The sequence below is a fragment of the Sinohyriopsis cumingii genome, unplaced genomic scaffold (genome assembly GCF_028554795.1).
Source record: "Sinohyriopsis cumingii isolate HCF-2022 unplaced genomic scaffold, ASM2855479v2 utg000938l, whole genome shotgun sequence".
Lineage (NCBI taxonomy): Eukaryota > Metazoa > Mollusca > Bivalvia > Unionida > Unionidae > Sinohyriopsis > Sinohyriopsis cumingii.
Window position 1 is genome coordinate 2472420 of NW_028315944.1, and position 18103 is coordinate 2490522.

The following is an 18103-nucleotide window of genomic DNA, read 5'->3' on the forward strand; positions in this document are numbered from 1 at the left end:
TGTGTAATTATGAGAGAACATCTGTCTTGTTTTGTGTAATACACAAAAATGAACATTTAGTTAACAACATGCATTCCTTCCAAATACCTGACTGTCAGAAAAGTACCAAGGAAACAAGGATGGTTACTAAAAGCCAAGATGTTAAATTTTAAATAAAGTTATATTCATAATTTACACAAATCAATGACATCAATCATGTTTGCATAATAAACAGATAATATATAGTTGTTTTCAACTAGTGTTTAGTTATTAACAATTACCTTAAAAATTGGTCCTGCTTAAAAAGTGTAATGATTCCAGGTAGCATCTTGTCAGCCCTTATTTGTATCAGCAACTGTGTTTGAGTACTTTTTTACCTGGAATGTCCTGGAATATTTCTGGGTCACCAACTCACCATTAAGCCTACTACAGTATTTGCAAACTGTAAATAATTCAGCCCTGCATGTTTCAGGTGCATGTTTTACTTGATGCATGATCACAGGGTATTTCTGGACCTCAGTTCAGTATAAAGCATATTTCTATGAGTGAAATGAGTTTTGGTTTTATAGGGTTTTGCTTCAGTGTAAAATTGAAACGGACTGAATTTTGGTCTCCAGAGTAAAGGGGTTTTGATTTACTGAAGAAAAAATTGATGGTACATGTATAAAAAAAAAGATTTTTTTTTGACTACTGTATATAACAATTTTGATCTTATGGGAATTAGGTTGTACTGGGGGTGCAGTATTGTGGTGATAAATGTCATTAGGTGCTTAGGAAAGTTACCATGAAACTCAAAGGGGCCAGGTACAGTGTGGTTTTCTATCTACCTCCAAGTAATGTGGAATGCATGAAAATACTGCATTTGAAAAGATACCTCATGACAAAATATGAGAAGAGGTACAAGACTGCGTTCAAGAGGGAGGTGGATGTGCTTGAGAACACATGAATGTGAATGAAAAACTGAATGCTCCCTCAAAACTTGCACACAATGGGGTTCAAAAACATCTACCACACTTAAGCGAGGGTGCAAGTTACCATGGGATTTATAAAAAAATTAACATGAATCTAATGGGTCAGAAACACAAAATGAGAACACAATAATATTTTCAGTTTTTGACACTTGACGACCATGACATCACATTCTGCTGAGTGTATCTTTCTGATAATGAATTTTGTTTTATTCCATGTTGGCATGGAATCTCAAAAGTCATCTATGGTTTGCCAGGAAATCAAGAATCATTATCCATACCTTTTGTCATTCTTTGCAAGGGCATTGAAAACTGTTCCAGAGAGAAACACCTTGTTTATATGCTGTGTGAACTAATGTATGTACAGCATGATCTAATTATGTATCATTTGCTGTCCATGCCTGTTGTTGTTCAATGGTGTCAGCAAATGATCCTGAAATGTCTGCTCATCCGTGAGCAAATCTCTGAGTGCTGACTTGGCAAATTTGAGATCACAACAAACATTTGATTTTGCTTCACCATTATGAACCCTATCTATCATTCAAAACTTTTCATTCATAATTGCACCTTCTGCTTGATTCATTTACTGAACATGATCACATTTACAAATGATTAGGATAAACAACTGATTACTAATTTTATGATGTTAAGTACATAATATTTGAAACCATGTTCAACAGTTCAAAAAGACCCTGAAAGAGCCTACACTGTTAGGATCTGCATGCCATTGAACTTTTTATTGTACATTCCATGGTTGATTTGATACAAAGACCTACTTAACATGATAAAACAATATTAGTCTCTTTTAATCGATCTTTAAACTGCAACAAAAATAACCCCAAGGTGTACATCAAAACGCAGCCGGTACTTAATTAGGTTCTCACAGAAGTGTTCATGGGAATCGATGACAAGGTTATTGACTCTTTTCATCTTTTAAAAGAAAAGAACGTGCCATAATTATACTGTTTACAGTGTATCCCCTAGGGGTACAAGACAGAGTCAAAAATCACCTTGGTGTCAAAACTGGGGGTCAGACTGAGTTAAATTAAAAATTTGGGGGTCTCTGAAGCGCAAATGAGGGTAAAGGGAAACACTGCACTGTCTACAATGAAACTGAATTAGAAGATTCAAACATGAATTTCACCTGACATATCTAATGGGTGTTTATAAAATTCAATGTTGCCAACTGTTAGCTTTTTCAAAAGATTCAAACATGAATTTCACCTGACATATCTAATGGATGTTTATTTCATTCAATGTTGCCACCTGTTAGCATTTTTAAAAGATTCAAACATGAATTTCACCTGACGTATCTAACGGGTGCTCAAAAAGCTCTTGAGACATAACCTGTTGATATTGTTGGTTGTCTTCAAGCAGCTCAACCACCACCCCAGCAACCTCCTCAACCACAACCTGAAGTTCAACCTCCTCCAAAAGTTAGAACTAACATTATGGATAAGTTTATGCTGGAAAGTATTGCCGCTTTCCATGACTCAGACCAAATAATTAATATTGCCGTGTTTGGATATCGTGATAGAGATAAGTATGTAAAACCTGAATATGCTAAAACTCTAAAAGCTGCCAACTGGGTCAAGAGCGTATATTGTGTCATTACTGATACTCTGCAGATCAGATCTGAGGAAGATGTTAATAAGTTTGACATTTTTAAACAGGCAGTAGGTGAGTACACTGAACAAAAAAGACAAGAAATGTGACAAAGAGAAGAAGAAATGAATGAAGCAGCAACTTGAGAAAGCAAGAGCAGAATGGAAATCAACCTTACATAAGAAAAAAGCCGACTCAACAACAAGAAAAAGGATAAAGGTCATGGCCCTAGTGTCACTAGAAATGGTCTTGCTACTGATAAAATCTATGAAGCAGAAGAAGATTTATATAAATTACAACAACCAGTAAAACAAAAATGTATAAATGAAGAAGCAAAAAAATAAGAAAGTCATAAGAAGAAAATAAATGAGTATCTACAACAACCAATAACAAACGAAAAAACTGGAAGTGGTTAGTCCAATGGTGGACCCGATAAACTCTATCCCAGTAATGTCCTTGCTGATGTTGATAGACTAGAAATCCTCATTAGATGAAAATGAGCAGGTAATAATTCCCCAGAAATCATTAGTGAAGCAGCTGTTATTTGTCAATGAATATTCACAGGCGTTATCATGAGACACTAATATTTATCAGTCCCTCATTGAAGAAATCGTTGATGATTATTACACCCGTAATTGAGGTATGCAATCAGATACATGACTAAAATAAGATGATCTTACATAATGCTCAGTGTGGACCTGTAAAGATCAAGGTGACAAATTCGCAATTATCTACGTATAAAGTTACCTACATAGAAGGACTAGGTGATGTTGTTCAGGGTCTATTTAGAAGAATAGCTCTAAAAGCAATACCGATTGCAAAGCAACTGGGAATGAAGGCTATTGACAATGTTCGTGATAAAGGTATTGGTGCTTTTGGTTGCTAGCAAGGCAATTCTCTGCAATGAAGGACAGACTAGCAAGATTAATATGACAAAAACCACAGCCAGTAAAATTACCCAGTGCCGAAGTAATGCATAAAAATGTTAGTAAAATAATAAATCAAGCAGCAAATGAACTGCTGAAGGAATTAGCCAGTGAAGAAACTCGAGATATAACTGCAAATTTGTTAGTGGGTTATATTGTCGCAATTGCTAAGCGATTGTGATGGTACATCATTTGAGATGATAACAATTATAATGAAATGTTCAAACATGTATCTGATCCAGCATTTGACATGAACACACCAGTACTCAAGGATGAGTCTGTGCGTGATTATCAATATCATTCTTATGAAGCACAAGAACCAAACCAACGCAGATGAATCAAACTACAAGTTCAGGATACAAGCAGAGATTTCTTGCCCGATGAGGAATTCATTGAAGTTCAGGGTAGATTTGTAAAAACCCGATAGTAATCCTTATGGTGATGTGCAGGGTGGGTTTGTTAATAACGGAATTATGGTATATTTAACAGTGCATGATATATAATTGATGGTTGAGAAATTGATGTCTGTCATAATGATGCTGATGTTGTTACATCGATATTGAGGTTATCCCAATACAGCAATGATTATACATGGTCTGCTGGTTCATCAATGATGTTTGCAAAAGATGCCACTGATCGCGCTGATGGCAGACCTTATACTTTTCAGGGTCCAAAGAAAGTCTGCTGCGGCTGACACCGCTAATGTTGAAAGTTTATTCTTTGTAAAAGCGAATTTTAATCTGGGATTCACAGCATGTAAAAATCAAATTGATGCTCAGAAAAGATTTTGCTGTGTGATACCACTGTCACGTATCTTTGGTTTCTGCAGAAATGTTAGAAAAGTTATCTTTGGGGCAAAACATACAGTTGTTCTTGTTCGAAAATCCACAGATGATGATGCAATCTAGCACGCTGAAGGTGTTGATCCAGCTGCAACATCGACCCTGACAAAACTTTTATTGTGGATGCCAGCAATGCCACCATCACTCAGTGAAAAACAACAGCTGCTCTCTTTTATGGACAGTGGTGGAAAGTCAATGTTATTGTGGTTGACAATGACTGCAGACTCAATCACAAGTACAACTGGTGGCACATTTGCATGGCAGATCATATCACAACAGGGAGTTTCATCACTATGACATATATCTATAGCTTTTCAAGATATTTGACAATGGGATTCTCTAATATGAAATCATATGGTATTTGACCCACTTGGAGTTAGTGAAGTTCTTTAAGGATAAATGGACAAAAAGAACTGCCTGAAGAAGTGTCGCTGGATTTTGAAAATAATCATGTAGATGTGCTTATTATCTTTTGATGACATTCATGTGGCGTGATCAGAATGTGGATTCTGGTTTGCAAATATCTCAGTGAGATTTCTTGATGCTGTATCTAATCTACTACTTCTCGCTGGAACATTTAGATTTCTTTAGACAGTCAGTCGTTGACATTTGTTTGAATTTGAGTAAGTGCACTACCAGCCAGTGTTACTGATTACACAGCGATCGCTATCATACTCTCAGACAAAATAATGCTGCTTGAAGGTGTTGGTGGACAAATGAGAGTTACTGATGTCCCAGTAGAAAACATGTAATTAAATCGCTCATGATATTTATAATGTCATATCATGTTAGTGTCAGTCTGACTCCTGGTTAGATTAAAAATCTACAGTCAAATTCAGCAAAGAACTGTGGAATAAAAATATCACTAAAAAAGAACAAATCAAAGGTGGTCCAAATAAACATTGTCAGAACATCAACTCAGGCACTTCACTGAAGCCAAATGATCAAAGACCGATGTATGACTTAATCTTTTTGCAGGCACCATTAACGATGCAGCCAAGATGAGTGGCATATTTCCACTTTTTGCAGCTATACCAGCATTAATAGCAGATGCAGCCCCAGCTGTTGCAAAAGCAGCTGCACTTGGTGCTGTTGGAACTGCTGCTGGGATGGCATTAAAGAAAGCAACAGGTCACAGAATCAAAACTTCCCCAAACAAAAGGAAAGGTCTAAGACTATCAGGAACTCCCCATTTGTGGTACAGAAAAGGTCCAAGACTCTCCTGGACACTTCTTTGATTCTTCCCATCTTCAATTTTGATTTAATTGATGCTGTTAAGTGATTAAATACAAAAAATTTAAGAGGTGTTTTTATGTGTGATCAATTACCAAAACAACCAAACAATGTTGAAACTGGTATCATTAATCTCGATATTTTATTTATATAATTGTACACTCTGCATCTGCAGTCATTGCTGAACAGTAACAGTCATCAGCGCATTGTCAGCATCATACATGATAGCACCATTGATAGGAATTGGTGTCACCATTATAACTGATGTTGCTGGCATTTTTAACATCATTTCGAGAAAAAAAATCTGCATGCTTGGTTGATAAAGTAGACGAGTATACAATAAAGTTACATACAGCAATGCTAGCATACTCCAAATTATCTTCGCTGATATCATCAAGTCTCAGCGATGGAATAATATCAGATCAGGAATTCACAGAAATTATTAAGATTTACCATGAGGCAATGACTGTGTCAGAATCTACAAATGATTTAGCATCAGGATTAAACCAATAATTATAATGTCAATGTTGAATGAATTACTACAAGAGATCGTCGCTAATACAACTCCATCAAAAACCACAATGGTATCAGCAAGCTCAACCAATCCTGAGTTCAGTGTTAGCTTTCCAACTGCGATTCCAGCCAAAGAAATTGCACTAGCACAACTGCAAGTATATCATAGTTAGTCACATATTAGATCAGTGTCATTTGGCAGATTACAAGCAAACAATTCACTGGTATTTGCATATAAAAATAAACCTAATGGAACCCTCAATTGGCAAGTTGTGAGTATACCTATGGGCAATTATCAAATTGAACAGATTCATGATAAATTCCAGTGCAGAATCAAATCTATTACAGAAAAAGAATCCAAAATTGCTATCACTGTTCATGAACCATAATTATCAATAGCGAAAGAAATAAACTCGCTAGATTATTGAAACAGTAATTTTAGCCACTACAAAATAAGCGAAGAACAATTACCAAATTTTGCAATACCAGGATTTAAGGTCTATGATTTAACAAAATCAGTTGTTAATGTTATTGATGAATATTTTCCCAAAGAAAAATAAATCCACCAGCAGCAGGTATTCTCAGATACAACAATGATCCATACGGTGGAGGTTGTCATATTTTGCCAGGTGTTGTTAATATAACATCAACGATCGCAGTTAATCTTGTACATGATGTAACTTTAAAGTCCAGTAAGGTCAAGCAGGGATATACTTTATATATGTTCACACCTCAAGCACCCCTGGATTTTTTTGTGTGTTAGAACCCATTAATCCAGTTTATCTGCTATGTCATAATCCGTTCTTATCATGGATACATTTCAAACTTACTGACCAGACTGGACACTTGCTTGATTTGCGACATGAAGTTTTGAATATAAATCTGTATGTGCATTTGTAGAGGATTATGTAAAATCTGTTTCTGCATCGAATTTGGCATTTTACAAATGCTACAAACAATTACTTATGTGGTATTATATAATGTATTAACATGTGAGTTTTTTGTTTACAACAAAGAGATATTTGAATGTGTCGTCAGAACAATACTGACACTTCCACACAGAAAAATTTAGTGTTAATATAATTATTGATGATTATGGTGATGAAGAATTTTTGTGAATGCAGGAACAGTTAAATGAGCAGCAGCAAGAACATATTATTACGATTGCATCTGACAGAGATCAGATTCTGAATTATGCACATTCTTGCATTGAATTTGATCAGCTAATAAATATATTATAATCTGATTCAGAATAAAATCTAATTTAATTAAATTGATGGGTATATTACCCATAATTTTTCCGATTATCAAACAATTTCATCAAATTGATGACTATATTACCCAAATTCAAGCAGATTAGTCAAATTCATAAACAACTTTAAATACAATTATTTTATCATTGATTTTATAATGATTTTATCATTATTAATATTGTTTCAGATTTAATGATTTTATCGTTGAGTCAATTTCATCTAATTGATGGGTATATTGCCCAAATTAAATCAGATTATCAAACAATTTCATCAAATTGATGGGTATATTACTCGAATTTATTATCATTTCAGATTCAATGACTATCATTGTTATTAATATTTTTGATTACTGACCCAATGATTTCATCATCATTATTAGATTTGACTGGTATATTACTCAAATTTATTCAGATTATCGACCAAAAATAAAAATAAATATAAATTATAAAACCACTGAATCTGATTTCTGAATAAATATTATCAGAAATATAAAATAATTTTTTTTTTTACTACAGCCAGAATTGAATTTTCCCCCATTTATGAAATCAAAGACTCGGTCATCGACTCTGTCAAGGATTTCATACTTTTACTTTATTTAGCTGTTGCTGACATTTTCACTACTTTCACAGTCAATGGTGACAGCAATTTCATTTTAATTTTTACAATGGATCGTTTCATGATCAGACAATATTTCTCAACTGCCATATGCGCGTGTTCACACTCTTTTTTGTTTCATATTCGTGATACATTTCTGACCTAATTTTCTCAATAGCTCGCGTGAGTGAAACGAACTGTTCAACTTGTGTATCTTTGACTGTTGCCAAGGAATGTAACATAGACTGCTGAATCAACTTAATGAATCGGAAGTCTGTTGGTAATGTTTATCAATATTCAAATTTTCATTGTTGTAATGATTCAAAGTCACAAATAATTTTTTTCAGGATCAAGTTGATCAGAAATTTTTATACTGTCATGTTGTAATTTTTGAATTGCAGAAATAATAACATTAATATTTTTGAAATTCATTACATAATAAATATGTTTGAGCATTTGGGAGAACCCCAATAATGATATGTGTCCTATACTATACTAGCTGAGCAATACTTTGAAATCAAAAAGTAGCTCACACAATGGGCGTGTCTTATTCGCTGTTTATATTTATTTTTTTTGTAATTATTATCATTGACAAAATCTCAAGGAAGCAAGAAACTTGAAAGACTCAGAAAAATAAAGATAATATTTCTCAAAAAAAACAACAAAAGAAACCAAATAAAATGTAATCATTTAAAAGTGAAAGTAGTGGTAAAATACAAGTAAGATAATTATTTAATCTTTCTTCTCATCCCCTGACAGTCAGGACAGAGTTATATCCCTTCATCTTGCCAGACAGCTACATCAAAATGGTCTGTGCAATTCTTACCAGGATCAGCACACTAATGATACGGTTCTTATTTTTCTGAATTTATACAAAAAAGAGGGATGGTCACCGTGACAGAATCCCCCTAATGTAATCCTTGACAGTCAAGGGGCCAAGAAATACAGTGTGTGAGCCACCAAAAAAATAATAATTGCATCAGTCATATAATATTACGCAGTAACAAGCAAGACTACTACTTAATCACTCTATCGGAGAAAGCTTTGCTTGACAGAATTATATCCCTTCACATTTCTTGCAGTGTTTAAAACTGAAATATTATTTTCTGTTCATTCTTTTTTTAATATGCCCATCTATATATTATGTATGCGACATGTTTTACTGAAGCCGGGCAAATATTAAAATGTTTTCCAGCTGCACTGATTGATTGAAATATGTTTCCTTGCAATGTCAGCGACAGATAACGCATATTTGTATGTGTGTGATTGGCTAGTTTGAATGGTATCATGTGGTAAAAACAAAATATCTGCTTGGTGAACTTCATTGGGAATGCTGACATCAAAATGTGTGTACTGAATTTTTTTAGGTGGAGGTAAATAAATTTACCATATTGCCTGTCATGCTAACCATTTTGCAGCAACAGAACGTGTGACATCTGCTGCATCAGCAAGTTTACTAACTTCTGCTCTACCCCTCCAATATCCTCTTGGGCTATAATAAATTGATTCCATTATTACCATAATAATCAGTTGATTAATTACCAGCCCCTGGCACTAGTTTACCTTTCATTGCAGATTTTTTACTAGGAAGCTAAAGTTTTTCTCTGAGAGATTTATATTTTATGGATTTTAATGAGTGAATCAACTTCACCTACGCAATATGTCATTGTTGTAAATCCTTATTTTTATATGCTACATCAGGAGTATGACACACTTGATCAATGGCATTCATTGGATACTCTCCAGGTCTTGATTGGTCTCATTCGTCAAGTCGGATATCAAGTCGGGTTCCAGGACCACAATAATTATATCGAGGAATATGTTTTTCTCTGGGGTATTTATCCCATGGAACTCCTGGTAATTTGCTCAGTGAAGCAGCATTATCACCACCTGTCTTCATATGAGATGAAATAAATTTGTATTTTTTTGTACCACATTTCACACACTTGCCTGTAAGTGCACGCTTTTTATTCCTTTTTGTTGTTGTTGTTGATTCACTTGTAGGGGGTGGGTGCTCTGCATCAAACACAATATAAATCCATATTATTTATTATATCTGTACAACACAGATATCACTGATTTCTCAGTGACACAAAAGCAAGAGCCAGTCAAGCATCATCCAGCCTTACCAATTTCTATCAGACCAATTACCATAGGTCCATCTGGGTCTGGTAAGATGCAATTGTTGCTTAATCTGATAATGAGATGGCTCAAGTGGGATAAGTTATATTTAGTGACACCATCTGTAGATGATCAGAGAGATGTTACGATGTGCTTAAAGATTTTAATAAACACGCACAATTTCTGGATGAGGACGGTAATGGTATTATTGATTTTATCACTGATATTGATGAAGCCTCATCTGTAGATGACCTCAATGGATTTATTAATAATCTTGTAGTATACAATGATGTGATGCTGAACAAACAATCAAATCCAGTTCAGATATTTTCTCGAGGCAGACACAAAAACAGATGTGATTTATGTTACTCAGCAATACACACAAATACCTAAGGTTATCAGAGTTAACTGAATATTTTAGTTGTGTTTAATGGAGTCGATACACATACTCTGCAAAACATTCATCAGACTTGGTGTTCAGAGTTTATGGATATGATTAAGTTCCAAAACTTTTTTTCAAAAGCACAAGTTACCCCACACGGATTTATCATGATAAATTTACATGATCCTCAGTCACAATAACATGTAGGTCTTGATAAAATTTTCAGTTGAGACACTGCAGCAGGGAGGGTGACGACAAGAACTGAATGTCCAGGTAGGTAAACAAACAATCACACAAGTTTGAAAACGCAAACGTCAAAAATAAAATAAACAATGAGCTAACCCAATTAGAGAAAATCTTGGTCGGTTAGAGGCTTCAGTTTGGCGTTATTGACCTTGTATTTTCATTTTTTTTCATAGGAAGCTTTATTTTCAAAAAAGACTTACTCCAAAAGTTGTAGGGTTCACTCTCCCTGCTGCTGTAGTGGTACATGATGTTACTGTATTTGAATATTTGTTATTGTCTATATGATAATTTCCTAGTATAACTTAAATATGTTATGTGCAATTTGATTATATCATATATTCAATGAAGCGTGGCTAATTTTAGTTGATTCATCTTGCAGATACATTACACTTTAAAAACAATAATGTAAAATCATGGAAATAATACTGATCTTCCACTCCAAGTCTATAAAAATAAAATAAGAACAAACAACCACAATTCATTTTGTATAATATAAATGACAGATAACATAAACAGGAGTCTTTTTATGGGTGGTGTAGGGGTCAAGGTCATTCCAAATGGGGAGAAGAATTTGAAAAAACATTAGAGTAGATGTGATAACACCAAATATCTAAAGTTCTGCTACATTACACTGGTAATCTAAGAAATGATTGCCCAAATTGCTGAGGACTGTTTTCTGATAAGGCCAGAAAGAAGCAATGTCTTTGTAAATGTACAGATAAATATGACATTACAATGTTTTGATGACATGCACTTTATAAAAAACACCGAAACATGTTGGAAAAGTAAACAGTTCAAGGTTCTCATCTTATACTAGTTTTCTGCTAAAAAAATAGATTTACATAAATAATAATGTCTCAAAGGAAATTTGGGATCCTGATGCTAATTTTCTTAATTTAGACACTAGAATAAATTACATTAACATAATTTTTGCAGCATTACATAAACAGAATGAAGAATATCCTCATTTTAGGAATTTCTTTGTACCTATAAATTTTAAAATTCCTGATCGATTATTGGTAGAGGCTAGAATGTACTTTGTATTTATGATAGGAAAACTGATAATTATACTTTGTATATACTATGATAGGAACAGTGATAATTATACTTTGCACGTACTATGATAGGAACAGTGATAATTAAACCTTGTATGCACTGTGATAGGAACAGTGATAATTATACTTTGTATGCACTGTGATAGGAACAGTGATAATTATACTTTGTAGGTACTATGATAGGAACAGTGATAATTATACTTTGTATGTACTATGATAGGAACAGTAATAATTATACTTTGTATGCACTGTGATAGGAACAGTGATAAATATACTTTGCATGCACTGTGATAGGAACAGTGATAATTATATTTTGTATGCACTGTGATAGGAACAGTGATAATTATACTTTGTATGAACTGTGATAGGAACATTGATAATTATACTTTGTATATACTATGATAGGAACAGTGATAATTATACTTTGTATGCACTGTGATAGGAACAGTGATAATTATACTTTGTATGCACTGTGATAGGAACAGTGATAATTATACTTTGTATGAACTGTGATAGGAACATTGATAATTATACTTTGTATATACTATGATAGGAACAGTGATAATTATACTTGTATGCACTGTGATAGGAACAGTGATAATTATACTTTGTATGCACTGTGATAGGAACAGTGATAATTATATTTTGTATTTATGATAGGAACCGTGATAATTATACTTTGCATTTATGATAGGAACAGTCATAATTATACAAAGAAATAATTAAATGTACACTGCATTTATGATAGGAAAAGTGATAATTATACTTTGTATTTATGATAGGAACAGTGATAATTATACGTTGTATTTATGACAGGAACAGTGATAATTATACTTTGTATTTATGACAGGAACAGTGATAATTATACAGAGAAATAAGAAAAACTTAAATGCACTTTGTATGTATGATGGGAACAGTGATAATTATAGAGAAATATATGAAAAATTTAAATGTACTTTGTATTTATGTCAGACAGGAACAGTGATTATTATACAGAGAAATAAGAAAAACTTAAAGAGTACTTTGTATGATAGATAGAACAGTGATAACTATACAGAGAAATAAGAAAAACTTAAATGTACTTTGCATTTATGATCAGAACAGTGATAATTATACAGAGAAAAAAGAAAAACTTGTGTGATACATGCATTAACGAATGAGTTTAATCCAATACATCTGTGGTGTGAGAGAAATCCAGCACAAAAAAAAATATACTTGGATGGGTCTTTTTAATAAACAATACACTGGACTATTTATTGGTATTCTCTGACCTTCACGCACTCCTTACAAACTCTGACATTGGTCTTTTTGTTACAAGTTAGATTAATGTCCCATCTCTTTATCTTTCACAAAAACCAAAAAAGAGGGTGAATATTCAGTAACAGTCTGCTGAATGGTCATGAATAGGTAAATACTCTATAACTCGATATTTTTTAGATAACTGATCAATATGAAAATTAAAGCACCTTACATTTTTCTATTGATAATTAGTTATAGTGTCATGGATAATTAGTTGTTATAGTGTCATTGCTAATTAGTTGTTATAGTGTCACTGATAATTAGTTGTTATAGTGTCACTGATAATTAGTTGTTATAGTGTCACTGATAATTAGTTGTTATAGTGTCATTGATAATTAGTTGTTATAGTGTCATTGATAATTAGTTGTTCTAGTGTCATTGATAATTAGTTGTTATAGTGTCATGGATAATTAGTTGTTATAGTGTCATTGATAATTAGTTGTTATAGTGTCACTGATAATTAGTTGTTATAGTGTCATTGATAATTAGTTGTTATAGTGTCATTGCTAATTAGTTGTTATAGTGTCATTGATAATTAGTTGTTATAGTGTCATTCCTTAATATTTCTTGAGATGAGGAGTGTTTTTTTAATAACTGAATTTATTCATGTCTGAATGTAATATTCCGAGGGAAATAACACTGTTCTGCTATTTCTTTTTAAATGTTTCTTTTTAAAAAATACTTTTTAATTTGTGCATTCTTAAACAACAAAGATGTTCTTTCATAATTATATTTGCACTCTCTCAGCCACATGACCATACATAAAAAGACATTTTTTCCATCTGCAAAACCCTCAGTAAATAGAAAACCTCTCTAAACCAAAAACCAATCCGGTCTTAAGCATTGTGTATAAAAACAGTGAAACCCTGCTATAACATGCTTTGTTATAATACAAATTTAGATACAACACAATCATTGTCTGACTTTTGAAATGTTACAATAATTTCACTAAAATCTTGAAGTACTGCAAAGTTTTTGTACCATAATAAGCAGGAGTTTGATTTAATTATTTGACAAGACATCCTCAACTCTTGAAGAAAAAAAGTGTCTCACTATTTTCATCTTTCCTCATATGAATTAAGATGTTAAACATTTCTATTTGTCAAAGTTCTTTTCAGTTGTGTCAAATGTCCATCAATGCACTTTAATCTAAGTTGATTTTGTAAAGATATGAACTCGTTAAGAAGCAAAGAAATGCTAATTTTATTATTATTAATCACAAAAGGGTGAAAAATGCATTTTTTGGCAAGACAAACAAGAGTGAAAAATGCATCTTTCCATAAGGAAGAAGAAAGGAACTTATAGGAATAGTGTTGTGAGAATTAAAACTGAAAACAACTGGTAGGATCAATGTTTTACTCACTGCATATCTGGCCATGAAGTAGGGGCAGTATCCTTTCTCTCTGCAATAATCCTTCAATTCATCCTAAAAAAAAATAACAGTTACCATATATACTCACTTATAAGTTTAGTTCAACTGCAAACAACAAATACCTTATCTGCCATCATATTATGTGCCAGTAGATCAGGTTCTATATTGTTTTGTTCTAATGATTACTCCTACCAAACTAAAGAGACCCAGATCTGATGGCACTTTATGGGACAACACATCTGGGTCTGTGCAGTCTGCAGCTAGACATGAGTGAGTACATATGGTATACATGCACAATGCCTGTAGTCAAAGACCGTAACTGTTATGGAGCAACTAAAGTATAATAAAAATGGCAATAAAATACAGCTATATATTATATTAGGTTAAGTGCATATCTTGTTAACAATTTCATGTAGATATTATACATCTAAAAGGGTCTTGCTTAACTAGATCCTATACTTCTAAAAGGATCTTGCTTAACTAGATCTAATACTTCTAAAAGGGTCTTGCTTAACTAGATCCTATACATCTAAAAGGGTCTTGCTTAACTAGATCTAATACTTCTAAAAGGGTCTTGCTTAACTAGATCCTATACTTCTAAAAAGGTCTCGCTTAACTAAATCCTATACATCTAAAAGGGTCTTGCTTAACTAGATCTAATACTTCTAAAAAGGTCTTGCTTAACTAAATCCTATACATCTAAAAGGGTCTTGCTTAACTAAATCCTATACATCTAAAAGGGTCATGCTTAACTAGATCCTATACATCTAAAAGAGTCTTGCTTAACTAGATCAAATACATCTAAAAGGGTCTTGCTTAACTAAATCCTATACATCTAAAAGGGTCTTGCTTAGCTAAATCCTATACATCTAAAAGGGTCTTGCTTAACTAGATCCTATAAATCTAAAAGGGTCATGCTTAACTAGATCCTATACATCTAAAAGAGTCTTGCTTAACTAGATCAAATACATCTAAAAGGGTCTTGCTTAACTAAATCCTATACATCTAAAAGGGTCTTGCTTAACTAAATCCTATACATCTAAAAGGGTCTTGCTTAACTAGATCCTATACATCTAAAAGGGTCTTGCTTAACTTGATCCTATACATCTAAAAGGGTCTTGCTTAACTAGATCCTATACTTCTAAAAGGGTCTTGCTTAACTAGATCCTATACATCTAGCTTAACTAGATCCTATACTTCAAAAAAAGGTCTTGTTTAGCTAAATCTGAATTTCTTTCAATAACAATGTGTGTACCAACATGTAATGAAAAATTTCACATGGACAGTTTTCTCGTACAAACATGAATAACAAAGTCAAAGTTTCCACTAAATAATGACAGAAAGTAAATTAGAATCAATGGTTATAACACTGAAATGCTATTACAAAGAACCTGTTTCAGAGCTTTCAAAAACAATTTCAGGAACAACAGCTATTATATTTTTAGAAAAAAGAGACAAACAAAAGGCCACATCAACAGTAATGAATTCCAAATAACCTAGAACTGATCAAACATGAATGATATTTGATAATCAAAATATGCTAATAGAAAGTTCATAACAGAAGTATAATGTTCATAGTTAAGCATTTAAACAGTTTTTGCTTAGTTTGTTGATTTTGGTGTTTTACAGCAGAGCAACAAAGTAGGTTTTTTAGTGCCATGGAACTTTGTAGCAAACTGCCCTGGCCACTGACACACCATGATAACTGATCCATCTGACCCTATGATAGGAACTAAACCCACTCCCTTTTGGTCACTGATCAGTCTGACCCTATGATAGGAACTAAACCCACTCCCTTTTGGTCATGAATCATACATGCTAATCACTGAGAAACTCCATCAGTCACCTCTTAGGGCATGTATCTGGCCTATTCTACATCCTTAACCTTGTAAAGATAACATTTAGACAGAAACAAACAGTACCAAGCCATAGATCCCTGCAGGCAGTGGCTCTTCTTTTCCATGTACATCAAAGTTCTGTAAAACAAATAAACACTGTTACATTATGTGTTTAGGCTTGAATAAACAGTAACACAGAAAGAGTGAAAACAACAACCTTTTCAAAATTTAACAAATAATTCATTTCCCTGGAAAATATCTGTAAAAATGAAAAAATGAGAAGAACTTACGGTTTCAAGAATCAAATCCAAAAATAATCAGAGAATAATTCACGAATTAAATTGCAAAAGTCGTAGTAATAAATGTTCTAATAATTTCAAGTTTGAATCCTGATGGAAAATCCAAGATGGATGACGATGACATATGTTGTAGTCTGTAATGTGCTTATCTACAGTTCCTTGTGGATATACAAATAATGGCACTCCGGTATTGGAAATCCAAATTAAATTTGTAAGCAATATCTTTACAAAATTTCTGTGTGAGCACTCCTCAATCCAACTGATCTGAAGAAATTATAGTCAAAATCTGGCTACAACAAAATAACTTGACATCAGTGTAAAAAGCCCCAAACTTAGAAATCTCTCTCTACGCATCTCTCTTAAAACTAACAAATGTGCAGTAATGGAAAAAACAGAATTGCAAAATCAAAAAGGGGGGGGGGGACACGTGAATGTGTTTATGTCACGTACACCAAAAATGACCCTGACAAAAACCAATCATTTTAAAATAAAATAGAACTTGTTTACAAAGGTTGCTACAAATTCTGAAACAAGGTCAAGATTTTGATTAACACCTGGTGTTTACGAAAGAATGGTTCAGTTCAACTAATTTTCTGGAATAATATCATATCCAGGGAATAAATTTACATTATAATAGCATATAATAGAATAAAAAATTTAAAACTGACAAACAATTAAATTAAAATAAATATGAATTAAATGAGATATATGTAACAACACAAAGAAATATGATCCACAGGCCAGAATATCTCTTTAGCTATGTCTGTCTGTCTCTCTCAGTATAACAACAAACTAATTAATGTGCTATTCTTTGCTCATGTTCTACAAACAACACATTGTCCTACATGCATGTATAAGCAATTGCAATAATATTAACATATATAATACACTGCCTGCAATCAACTGATTCTACAAAAAGCAAAGCTGCAGTACTTAATTTAATTTTCAAACTGTCTATATTACCATGTAAAAAAGGAGTCAAGCAGGACCTTGTTATTTACAGGGTTACAAGAAAAATTAAATTTTAAAATTTTGGGGATTTTTTTAAAATAGGTTTTCTTGAGGTTTTCAAATTGTTTTTGAGGTTAAAAACACCAAGTAGATACAAGATTTTTTCCATGATGACAACAGCATTAATTTTATTGAAATTTCTGTAGAGTATGATTTGAGTTAGTTTCTAAATTAAATGAGAAAAAAAGATAACTGAAAATTAATAAATACTTAAAAAACAAATACCCACAAGTGCTAAGAAATTCTTGACTGCCAGGCTAGCGTAACAAAGAACAGTGTGCAAAAAAGCATTTATTTTAGAGTTGGGACAGAGTCGTATATCATTTGTTCAAACTGTTTGTTGTTTTTGTTCAATTTAGGTTTCCTTAATTTTTAAAGACTCTTTTAAGGTTTTTAAGGTCGAAATGAAATTTTAGACTTTTCTGTTTTTTAGGTCTGCTTTGTACCCTGTATTTATTACTTTTCAATTTAAACAACAGACCATGTGAAAAAAATGGTTAACAAGAGTATCATAACAACACATTATATGCCATCTTATGTGCAATACTCCAATATGAAGACAACTGA

The 18103-nt window shown here is 32.9% G+C and overlaps 1 protein-coding gene across 2 annotated transcripts in view; it reads right to left on the reverse strand.

Annotated features, from left to right (window-relative positions):
* The window catches only part of LOC149773005 (general transcription and DNA repair factor IIH helicase subunit XPD-like), a 146337-nt gene that overhangs the window by 89120 nt on the left and 39114 nt on the right, over positions 1 to 18103 (reverse strand). For both annotated transcript variants that reach the window (XM_089946945.1, XM_089946946.1), the window contains 2 exons: positions 16311 to 16364; positions 14380 to 14442 (listed from right to left, as the gene is read on the reverse strand). In XM_089946945.1, coding sequence (XP_089803071.1) covers positions 14380 to 14442; positions 16311 to 16364 — 117 coding nt within the window. The remainder of the gene's footprint in view (positions 1 to 14379; positions 14443 to 16310; positions 16365 to 18103) is intronic.